This window comes from Bremia lactucae, linkage group LG11, assembly GCF_004359215.1.
Source record: "Bremia lactucae strain SF5 linkage group LG11, whole genome shotgun sequence".
Lineage (NCBI taxonomy): Eukaryota > Oomycota > Peronosporomycetes > Peronosporales > Peronosporaceae > Bremia > Bremia lactucae.
In genome coordinates, this window is record NC_090620.1 from 3,456,332 (window position 1) to 3,468,932 (window position 12,601).

The following is a 12,601-nucleotide window of genomic DNA, read 5'->3' on the forward strand; positions in this document are numbered from 1 at the left end:
ACCTGAGCGACAACATCCCTTTCAGGCAATTTATCGGGCTTAGATGCACTACTTTATTAAAAAGAGGTATCCCGAGACCCGTAAATCGTAAATGGATACCACCCTCGCAAGAATTTTATACTTTTGCTTCGACCAGTTTTGCACTTGTTTTTTAAGTGAGAAGGCTGCGGCAAATTCCATATCATGGCAAAAGATAGATTGGCGCTGCCTTGGCTAGCTTTAATTTCTACTGTGTGGAATGGCTTTATTAATTATATCATTAGCTTTAAATAAAGATGCTATGCAGTGGCAATGTTTATTCATAGGAGAAAAAGAATTTTATATCTAGTAGGTCTGCAAACCAGCAGAATATCAAGGTATTTTTTGAGCTATAGGTTTCATGGATCGGTTCGGTAAACATAACAAGAATATTTAATGACATAAACTGCACTGTATATGAATTATCCAACAAAACAAGACTTAAAATGCCTCTGGCCTCTAAAACAGTAAGCAATTTCACTCATATTTAAGATGTGCCTGCAGCAGGCGCATCTCGGGATAAAATGTGGATGCACATTCTAAGGCATCCAAATGGGACCGATCGAATCAATTTCGGCACCAGCAGTACCATGAAATCCCGCCAGTTTTTTTCCATTTTCATAAGTGACTTTATCGTTCGTTTCAGTTCCGCCCCAGATGCTTCTGCCCTTGCTCGTCGTAATTTGGATGAACGAGATGCGCTTGCGCTTTTTCATCACTATTGCATGTACCTCAACGCGCGAGACGAATTCGCCGTCGAGTAAATTGAGTTCATACTTACCACCATGGCTTAAATAAGAAGTTCCAATGTGCAATGGATCACGAAGCCTTTTAGTCGAAATTTGTTGGTAAATTATCGTCATACCATCGACGCGCCTTCCAGTATTGAGCCTAATGGTTGCAATTTGCTCATTCAGTGCTGGTTGGACGCTAAAGGGTACACCGCCTGCTTGGGAGCCATGTGTTAAGCCAAACTGGTAAGCAACTTGGCCAGTCGTGGCGAGGTTTCTTATATTTTCGGCATTGCTGCTGCCTGACAGAAGTACCACGGTCGCCATAATCGGATAAAAGAAGCTCACCATCCTTTCTCGAAAGACGGCAGATTCGTTAATGTCGTAATTGTGACGGCCACCGAAGTTATGGAAATTACTTTATCAGCTTGCATTCTACACAATGCATGGCAGGAACAGGCGTATGGACAGATGTTGCGGTGTACTCATGAGAAATTACCTTGCGAGGAATCTCTGCTTATACAAAAGACATCAACTTCAAATATAATCGAACGTCTCGAATCTATAGCAAATACGGGATTGCCTTTAACGCGTCTATACCGGCTAATAATTTAAGATTATTGCCATTTACCCTAAATAAAGTGCGCAACATATGAGATGGAGACTCGTTTTTACAGAAGAGTTAAGCAATGTTCTCTTTGGTCAGCATCGTGAAGAGACAAGGTCATCATCGTAAGCAATGCACTCTATGGCCAACATTGTAACGAATTATACTGAATCAAAAAAGCTTCTATAGAGATGCTGGAAACCCGATGCTTTGGTAGCCTCACATAAGAACAAGCCTTCTACATTATACAAATAAAAATTGAAAATCTACTCTTTCACGGCTAGCTAGCGTTCATGTATGCTATTTGACGGAGCTGCAGTGTTTATTAGCCTTCTGACAACAATTTATGTGTCCATAGTCAAGCCCAATGCGGGACCGTGTTCAGCTGCTATTTCATTCCATCTTAGTTGGCGTACGCATAATTAAGTTTCAGAAAAGCTATGCCATCGCTAAAAGAAGAAGTCAATACAATTATGATGTAAAAGGAAGTTCCCTCATTGCTCTTGCTTATTAATTAGACGTACAAGTCCTTGCGGTGGTATGTTATATCTTGTCGTTGACCAACCACCATCTCCACAATTTACCTGAGCAGGCGATTCTTCCGTATAACAACAACTAAAAACAACAATCCTGCTACTTGATTTATGTTGATAATAATGTACAAGCCGGTAAAGGCATACCCGCCTTTTGTTTAGCCACACCTTTCATCTATTTGTTTCAAATAAATAAACAGATAAAAAGTGTGGCAACATAAAACATTTTCATCATTCCGTTATACCGCAAAAAATCAACGATTATTCCTTTCGAGTCGTCTTTAGCCTTTTTTGGACTTTGGAACCCCCCCCAAATAACATTTAGGAACCGATACAGCCACACTATACCAAAAGGGGTCTGTGCCTACACCGGTTCCCTCAATTCATATTCTAAAAGGTAGATAATATTTGGACAGCATTACTTTACATAGTAACATTCGAAAAGCTTATTCATTGGTAGATATATGCCTTTATATCTACTTGCTCCGCAGTCCAGTCAGCGGCTGGACGCGGGCAAAGAGAGAGACAGATAAGACTTTATTATATATTTTGTATTAGTTTATAATTAAGTTACTATTAAATAGACAGAAACAGAAGAACTTAATACTGTTAAATACAGTTTATTTTCAACCCTCTTAAAAGCAAGTCTTTTAAAAGAGTCTTTCTCTGCATGTACTAGTGTACGTGAAGTGACATGTGGCACAACTTGCACTGCAGTGCAAAGTAGACTTGAACTGAAGCAGTACAAGTCGACAGTGCCCCGTTTAACCCTGGTAGAACTTTGTATTCCGTCCAAGGATCACTGTTCCATCATCTAACATGGACATGTCAGCTGATGATGAAAAAAACGCATCATATTTCGCGTGATAGCTACTCCTTTCTAAATGATGTAGAAAGGAGTGCGGTCGAACGAATGAGATCGACCGCAGGGAATGATGCTATCCTAGCCATGCTGTCCGGTTTGGATAGAGACGCCCTCCTTTTAGCCATCGCCAAGTTCGCGGTCAGACAAAATGAGTTCGACCGTAGGGAATGATGCTATCCTGGCCATGCTGTCGGGTTTGGACAGAGACGCCCTCCATTCAGCCATCGCCAAGTTAATGCAACATGAACTTGATGAGGCGAAGGAAAAAGTAGCCTTGCTGATTAAGCAAGGCTTTCAACAGGCAGAACTGTTGAGGTTGCAACAGGTACAGACCCCTGTACCTGGGATGACACAAACGCGTCGTTCCGAAACCTTAAAGATTGACATCTCTAAGTATAGGGGAGTCGTAGAGGACTCCCTTTTAAGGTGGTTCGTCGAAGTGCGCGAAGGCTCGCCACATCGTCGACGAGCAAATGCATGTCACATTTGGTTAATCAAATTTGGCAGGTCGTACCAAAACTTGGGCACTAGGCCTTAAGTTGCGCGACCCATACGTATTTACCTTTCTAGAGGCTTATATAGCCCGGCTCAAACAGACATTTGAACCGCCTAGGGCTGAGTTCAGAGCTCGATCAGAGCTTCTGTAACTCAAGCAAGGAAAGCGTTATGTTCACGCTTATGCACAACACATACGACTCTTAGCGAGTTGTATCACGAACAACCCAGTTCATGAACACACGTTGGTTACGGTGCTCATGCAATGTCTTATGGATGGTCGCGTAAAGACCCATCTGTTCCGCTTGAAACTGGATACGCTTGAAGAAGCAATATACGTAGCGGAACAGGAAGACTTTAGCTTGAGACAGGCTCAAGCTAGTTCATCATCGTATTGTCCTCCGAGAAGACAAGAGCTTGGAGGATCAAAACCTTTGGAACTCTCTCACGCCGAATGCGAGATATTTCGCTTTTCGAACAATAAGCAATTGCAGGGATACAATTGCTGTCAAAAGTTAGGCACTAAGTTCATGCGTGTGGTGCTCAGCGCCCAGTTTCGAGAAGTACTGAACGTAAATATGGACAAATTCAAAAATGCAACGGTCGCAGGTACGACGTTGTTGTGAAACCGCAACAAAACAGTTGGGGTCAGTAGGGGCGCAACGCCCTGCTAATCCAGCAACCTCAAGCGAATTGCAAATCTCTTGACGAAAGTTGCTCCAGACACACAGCCAATACATGTCTATGCACCTGGCGACACCTTGAAGTTGAATGTGACATATGATTTGTCATACTTAGAGCCCTAGTGGACCGTGGAGCATCGAATAAACTTTATTCGTCGCCAGTCGCTAGAGGGTCATTGTAATGAGGCACACATCGGCTGAAGAAACGTTGTTGTAGTACATTTACTTTATAAGTAAAATACCCTTTTATCAAATTCCAAAATAGTTAACTACTTAAATTCCATTTGTTATGGGTAATAAATGTGGTCGCCGCCAGATATGAATCTGGCGGCCATAATCTACTTTAAATTAGCTAGGGTAAGGTTTCTAGAATAAATAATTAAATAAAGTGCAGTTCCTCTTTCGACCTTAAAGCGTTAAGATCCTTCCTAAGACTTGACCATTGATGTTAAGAGATAGAAGCCTTTCTAAGGTATATACTCTTGGGCACTTGTTTGCCACTTGAATCTACGAACCCCTGAATCCCTTGAACTAGGATTCATTAAGCTTTATAGCTTGTACGACTCCCTGAGTTGTTAATTTCTTTAGCTCAATAGAACTAAGAGACTGTTTAAGTCTAAAAGTCTTCCTCTGACTTTAGGAGCGAGGTAGCTTCACTACACCTGGTAGCACTCGTAGTCAATCTACGCCCTAGGCTTTAAGAGACTAAACCCTCATTAAAATGGAAGAGATTCCAGAATTGTCAGAAGCGCAACGAACAGCGTATGACAACCTCAAAACGTTATTTGGGCTTCAACACGTGGAATTCATTATCTCCCAAGGACCAGAGGTCGTCCATGCAAGGCCTGAAGTCTTGATGCGATACGAAGCCTCCCTGATCGGTCAGGTACAGGACTACTTAGCGGCATCTATACCAACTCGGTACATCTCTGTACCTGACTCAGAGCCGGAAGGTCACCCTCCAGCTGCACTTGTGAGGGAAAAGAGAAAGAAAGGTAGAGCGATGGAGTGGGCACTATCGTGCATTACGTCCATAAATGACGCTTCTCCTTAATGGGATTTGCTGAAACAGCAGATGACTAACATGTTTGCACAGCCTGATCAGGCTTTTTGCATGCGAGCACGGCTCCTAGCGAATCGACGGGGTAAACGAACCCTAGGGGACATTGTCCAGGAGTTGAGAACCCTCATTGCATCTATGCGTCAAGACCAAGAAGCAATTGTCTTAACAATTTTTATTGGGGGCCTTAATGAGGGCGTTGCCCGGACGGAATTATTCCGATCTCATCCTGCTACCTTCGAAGAGGCAGTTGCCATAGCGCTACGCGCTGTGTTCGACTTTAAATCTGCTCGCGTTTGCACGCCTGTTTACCGAACAAGCACTTCGAGCACAAGGGTTCCGTCTAATAGACCGGAACCCATCTTTTAGAGCTAGATAAAATGTCTACCGATGAGGGCGCTTAAGCCTTAAAAGCTGGCAACTTATCTGAGATAGTGGTCATTCGACCTACAATTATGTTAAACTCATCGTCACTTCTGGACGAATCAGTCCTAGATGACACAAAAGCTGCACTAAGTGCGCGGAGTGGGTCATTGATCCTTCAAAAATCCTAAGGATTCATTTTATTGCTTGATTAGGGAATTTCAAGATGTGGTATGTACCAATTCACCATCTGTTTTACTCCGGATCTAGGTGTACGTCATAAAATTGACTTTGTCCGGGAATTAATACTGTGTCACATGACAGTGGCCTTTACCAAGGGAACAATGTGACGTCATTGACGATTTCTTCCGTGCTAAGCACGAGGCGGGAATGGTACGAGAGAGCATATCTCCCTATTTGATACCGACATTATGTTTCAAAAAGCCAAATGGCAAATGGCGCATTGTTCATGCTTATAATAAGCTTAATGCTGCTACTATACCAGCACAAACCCCCACTCCTAGAAAGGGTGTTCTTCAGAACAATATGGTGGGACGTGCAATGTACAATGCACTTGACTTAGTCATAAATTACTATCAACTGCTCATGCGAGCTAGCGCTATCGGGGGTGGACTCGCACGAGCAAAACCAGCTCTGGGTCATGCTCATCACGCGTCGAAATTTCCGACGACCAGAATGATGTCGATTTCGAAGCAACCGACATCGAAGATGAGTTAAATCTCATAGCAGTGCGCACAAAGCGCACAGAAAAAGACAAAACAAATGAGTCAGCAGAGGAATTTCTGCTGGCTCGAGAATCACTAGTCGTTTTGTACAGGATTCAATTATTAATGCAGTGAACCGGTAGAAACATGACGCAGACAAACATGGAAGAGCAAATGTTCTTTCGTCTAAAATTACAGATCTAGTATTAATGTCCACGGTAAACTTACCTAAGGATGTAGTCACTGATGTAGGAAGTAGTAAACTACTACACACAAGTTCATGGAGCCTTCCGTGTACTGTATCGCAGAGGCAATGGGTACACAATAGAACTGCCGCGAAAGGATGCGAACGCATCCTCCGTGGTACGATGGTTCGCTCCCCCGTACTATCAGTACGCGGTTCCTTCCGAAGAAAGATCTAACCACCCAGTACAACCTTTCTGGTGTCCTGGTAGATTAGCAACTGTGCGTGCACGTCAGTCTATCCATGTTTGGTATTTTGCTAACCATGACAGGCCTAGGATGAGGTCATACGGACTCTCCATATCTTACACTGTGAGCTTCTCGCTACACGAGAAGTCATTCAAGCTGAAGGCGTGTTCAACTTGAACTCTACGGGCGCCGTTCGCTACACGAACGATCACTTCCCATTCTGGCAAAGCGACTTAAACACCACCGGTCTCTGTTTTAGAGCCCCGAGTTTCACGGAATTCTGTGATGCACCCGAATCCGCGAGAAGGGTCACCACATGATCATAGCCTCGTACTCGAGCGCTTTAGACCAGCAGGGTTGAGGTCAGAACTTTCGGAACCTCAAGGACTATGCTTCCCGTTTTCAATAACTTGAACTTAGGGGTAGCTTCAGAGTCCGCGTCAGTAGGGTATCTCGCCACTACTGCGCTCCTGCATTTCTTAAACCCTCAGCGGTCATTGCAGAGCTCACGCGTCTCGCACGCTGGTTCTTGCCATCACTCTTCGGGTAGAGCCTGGACGTTTGTCTAGCAGTGAGGTATTATATGGCCGTGCTTGCCGCGCTTGCCGCGCTTGTAGCAGAATACGTCTGCATTGCCCAACTCCATCTGTGTGGCATTTAAACTTTCGGCCGACGGCTAATACCAAGCTGTCGCCGAGGCACCGCTGAAGTTAAGTTCTTCAACTAAGGCAATTTGGATTGCCTCTTCCATCGTCGACGGCACCTTTCTAAAACGGGTCTGTCGCGATGGGCATTGCCGCAGTTCGTTCATGAACGTGGGCATCTTGATGTGTTCCGGTATCAGACCCTCACTGATGGACGCCGCCAGCAAGCTCATTTCCTGATCGCTTCTCCTATCGCGCTCTGAAGAAGCGCGCTTGAAGCAACATTGGTTGTTCGGCGGCTGTATATGGCGCGTATCTTTATTTAAAGGTTGCTCATGAAGGGAACGCCTTACCGTCCGCATAAGTGCCGATAAAGCCCACTCTGAGACCTTAACGCGCCAGTGTGACATGGCATGCGACACCATCCGAATGTCGGCTTCAATGAGTCGCGCCCTACAGCATTGCTCCACGGCTGACAGCCAGTGGACAGCTGTGTACGCTGCTGTTCCATCAAACTTGGGTGGGTCCATTTGAATCAACCTCAGCAGGACACATCAAAAGAGTCAAAAGGGAGTGGAATTATTTGCATTATCCTCTATCTGGCTACAAATTTTCACGGCAGGAGAAATCAGGAAATAAAACCTTTAATTGCCGTTCGGCATAAATACGATTATTTAACAAATATTCGTACTAATTGGTTGGTTCATTTTCTTGGAGCTTGCCTTCCAACAACCCTTGTATTTTTGATGCACAAAGCTGCATTCACATTGAAAGAGATGATGTCAGCGTATCCCCAAGCTATTATATTCTGAACAATACGATCGCCATCTTAAGATGCACATCTTCAAGATGGCATCTTTTGATCGGGTAAAAGGTTTTATACTTAATTATATTAACTATAAATCAGTCTTAAAACTGCTTCCTTGATATAAAGCGCGCGCATGAAGACGGATAAACGCTCCCCCAACGACACTTGTTCTAAGGTACAAGTTTGTTTTGTGTGGTCGCTTTAAGCGCTCACCAGCTACCTCAGCGCACGTGAGAGAAGGCGTTCAAACCGATTCATCGCTGTGCTTAAGGTGCTTGTAGTGCGAGGCAGCTTCAGGGCCCACCTACCTTGGTAGCACATTAAATCCTTCCGACAGCAGCATCTCTGAGCGCGTAATTGAGGATGGCCTCAATATCGAATGGGCTCATTTACCCCACCTCTCCGAACATCATCGAGAGTAGCTGAATATTTGGTGTAGGGAATTGGTGAGCAAGCCCTGGCCAGGCTCTTGAGAAGTCTATCTGAGTCTGAGTCTTGTTGCTCAGTTAAAGCAGTTTGAGGCGATTGTGCTCGGACAGCGAATGGCCGCGTACGAGGCAAATAGCCATGCTGCGGCGGAGTTCGTTTTAAAGACGCAAGATGAGCTTAGGCGTGAGCAGGCTCGGAACTAGGCTCTCAATAGGACTGTTAAGGCGCTCTCTGCACTTGTTGGTAGGTTCCGTACAAGGGTGGGTCAATCTGTGAACTAATATGATATACTTGATATAAAATAATTGAATTTTAGTTAAGTACACTTAACGCGTAGGCACTTTAGCCTGTTGCAGAAACAGTGAAGGTGAGGTGTCTCCGGATACTTCACGTACACGACGTGCAGAGGAAGGCTCTAATAAATAACGAATTTTAGCTACCAGAGGTCCATTCCTTCTTTATCAATCTATTAAGTTGCTATGTAAAGCCTTTCTTACCTATTAACTTTAATGTAGAAATAAGATACAACGTATAGCGCCTCCTTGCGCACTGCTTATTTGTGCGTTTAGCTGCGACTGGTGGGGTTAATTTAAACTTAATTAACTGGATGTCTTGTTGCTACAACATTATCGTTTATGGTAATATTGGAATCGTATTGCAGTGGAGTATTAAATTATTACCATGATAATAATCTAATACTCCACTGCAATACGTTGCCTGTTACTCTTCAAGTGAACCAATAAATGCTCTCAAAGGGCAACTTGTTTGTCTGATCTGACCTACGACCGGTATCAGAACCCGTAGTTTGACTTATCCACGCTTCACAATCCTAGTGAAGATGAAAATGAATTCTTCATCGATGCATTTTCCGGCATCGATGATTCACTGACAAGCGTGTCACGTATGTAACGCCCTTGCTTTAAGAAATATTTATAGAACTGTTCAAAGCGTAGGCAGCAACGCCCGGCTTGACTGTCTGGTTACTACGACACATGACCATATACCATATATTTGTAAATAGGTCCATAAATAATGCATCTATTAACTGCAGGGTTTTTCTAGAGAGGCAGGCGTACCTCGCCTTTCGTGAAGAAATACAAATGTCCCTGCTGCGATAAGAGTGCAGTCCATGTCCCCTTCGAAGGCGTTCTCCCTAAAGGAACCCATTGGAGGATGTGCATCTCTTCTGAGATGCGCGAAGAAATTAATTACTTACAATCTTTTACAAGCGCGCAAAGCAGTCGTTTTCCGATGGCTTTCGTGAGACAAAGCACGAGTCTCATTGTACTGTTCAACGAGACCCGAAACATATTTTCTTAGTGGGGAGCGATGCTTCCAACTTTCATGCGAGGGTGGATACCCTCGCTAACGAGCAAAATAATTCGTTTGAACCCCGCTCTCCTCGCGATTGTTCAAAAAGCGCTCAGTAGTAAAGCGTTTCTCATCATATGTATTCATCAATGAATGATGATGAGGAGAGTGAATTGGGTCCAATTTTTTTGTCAGGCCCAAACATCGACGTTATTACAGTCGCGACCGTCGCTATTTTCGAAGAGACCTGGGTCATGAACGTGGCGATCATCATGACTTACAGACGACGGGAAATTGTCTTTGCATCAAGCGGTTGTAAGGCAAAGATTTCGGTTGATCAATTGTCAACCGAATGGGCGCTCTTTGCCCTTCAGCGATAGCTCGTCAAGAAATCGCATCCTTGAAGGATGATATGGAGCGTCTTTTTTGAGATGTTCTGTCTCTATTCAAAAACCATCGGTCTCCGGCGGATATTTTGGGCGGTTTTGGTGTGAATCTTACCCGGAAGAAGCCTGTTACTGGAAGCACGGTCGCGGCCAGCATAAATGGTAAGATCGTGCTTAAACTACGAGGCAGCCAGATCATGTATGAATTCTTTGGCGGTGCACTACCCGGAATGTGCCGATAATAATTCAGCACCAATTTATTACTACCCACATTCGCCAGTCAAGTTGAGGTACATTTATCGAAGACACTAGGACTAGATCGTTGAATTTAAATTACAAAACGCTTGATCTTTCATTTTTATCAGCCCTCCGCTTCGGTCGGTCCACCGCATTAGTGATAAATTCTGCTTGACCAGTGCTTCTCAAGCCAGCAGGAATTGTCCTGCCAACACTTTTTTTTTCTTTCAGTATGCCCGGTGCGTACTGCGAAGACATCATATTTCTTATCAGTGAGAGTATCATTGATTTCACTGGTACTACCATTGTAGATGCTAAAAATTTCAGCACATAAAATTAGCAATAGCCTCTTTGCTATAACTGAGCTGTTTTCTTTTATGGTGACTAGGTCCATAACGGTATCTTTCATATCAACTGGTGGGTCAATATGTGATGAGCAAGAGCCAGATACGTATTTGCTCGACCAAGTCCCTCCCTATCTTGAACTCAACTTTGACTAAAACAGCGTTAGCTGTTCACGAAAATCGATATTTTTTTATTGAAAAATGCACGAATTATTGATGGCAAATTCAGCCATCGGCAAAAACTCTCTCCAACTCGTAAGCGAGTAAACATACCCTCGAAGTATCTCTTCGAGGACACGATTTACATGTTCTATCTATCTGACGATCTGTATTACGATGGTGTGAAGTTGACATTGCTTACTGTATTTCTAAATGATTTAAATACATTTTGCCGGCACTCCACCCTGAAATCGAAGACGAAGCCATTGATACGGACTACCAACACTATGCAGAGGTTGTAACGGAGCATATTTCAAAGGAGTAGGTTTTGCTTGTTTAAAAACCATCGCAAGCACTTATGTACTTGCGTACGATTTCATGCTGGCTAGGTTATTAGAATTTTCGTCCACTGTGAGATAAGTCTTCTCATGTCAACGATGCCCGCTTATGTACTTATAAACGATGCGTAGTTGCAAAAAGCATTATGACTGGGAATGACGACACAACGTAACCCATGTATCAATCTGTTGAAGATCGATGCATTTTCAACAATCCTTTCAAGGATTGTTATGATAGATTGAGTGATCCATTAAATCTTTAAGAGCCTTATCTTCATGATAGGCTCTTCTTATGTCGTCAATTACTGTCGACGACGGAACACTTATTGTTGCAACAGTGGGCTCATCCTCACTGTTGATTTGAGCAACCGGTTCAATATCAGGCCGGCGTGGAAGCGCATCCGCAATTTTTCGTCAAGTCGCCCGGGCTTGCATTTCGCGAACAAGATATACTCCGCAAAAAAACCATTTCGCCACTCTTTGCGAGAAGTATGGACTGTTTACGGTCATGTATTATGACGCATGGTCCGTAGAAACAATGAACAGTTTCTTTCTTAAGATATAGACCCTTAACTTAGTCAGTGCACATTTCATGGCAAGGCCTTTCTCGTCGTCATACATTGCACTTAGTCAGTCAAGCTGTTGCGACTGATAGCAGACGACGCAGGGCGCGTCTTCTATGTCATATTGCAAAAATTAACAGCCGATTGCGAGATCACTGGCGTCACAGACTACATGAAATGGTCTGTCTTGGTCCGCAATCGCTAGGATTGACGACTGCATCAAGCTTTGCTGGATACCCTCAAAGGAACGCTGACAATCTGCGTTCCATGATCAGTTTACATTGTTCTTCAACAAAGAAGCAAGATGTCATTTTGGCATAATTGTGGGAGCTCTCTTGTAAGTGCGCCGCCAAGCCACCGCAGGTTAAGGGACTCAAATCCATAATAAAATAATAATAGGAAGGTATTGAGCTGCATAGTAAGTATCATGCAGAGATCTTAAGCACCCAATAGAAAATAACGCTTGGGTTGACAAATCTATTGTTACGCTGAGCAGGTCACTTTATCGAAATTTTAGATGCTGGATATGTAAGGTACTCACCGGAAGACGGATAAAGGAAGCTTGCGTGACCGAGAGGCTACCAGGACCTTCCGATGCCTCTTTACATCGACTGACCCAGGGCAGTCGGTGGTCGCCTTGATCTTTTCCGGATCAAGGCGTCCACCGTGTTTACCTGCGAAACACCCAAGAAGTGGTATTTCGCTTGCAGCGAAAATACATTTCTTGAGATTGCAAACAATTTGTAGCTACGCGTAAGTGTACGAACCTGTCGGACGTGGGTATGATGTACTTCAACGGGCGACTTTCAGTTAATGGCTCTGCTCGAACAAGACGTTACCAAAAATGGCTCGGTGCGAAATCCCGATGCA

The 12,601-nt window shown here is 43.9% G+C and overlaps 1 protein-coding gene across 1 annotated transcript; it reads right to left on the reverse strand.

Moving 5' to 3' along the window:
• Positions 1-557: 557 nt before the first annotated feature.
• On the reverse strand, positions 558-1,076 carry CCR75_004808 (uncharacterized protein; the record flags this gene model as incomplete). Its single annotated transcript, XM_067962894.1, has 1 exon — positions 558-1,076. The coding sequence occupies one exon, from the start codon at positions 1,074-1,076 to the stop codon at positions 558-560; it is 519 nt and encodes a 172-aa protein (XP_067817299.1).
• Between the last annotated feature and the right edge of the window lie 11,525 nt (positions 1,077-12,601).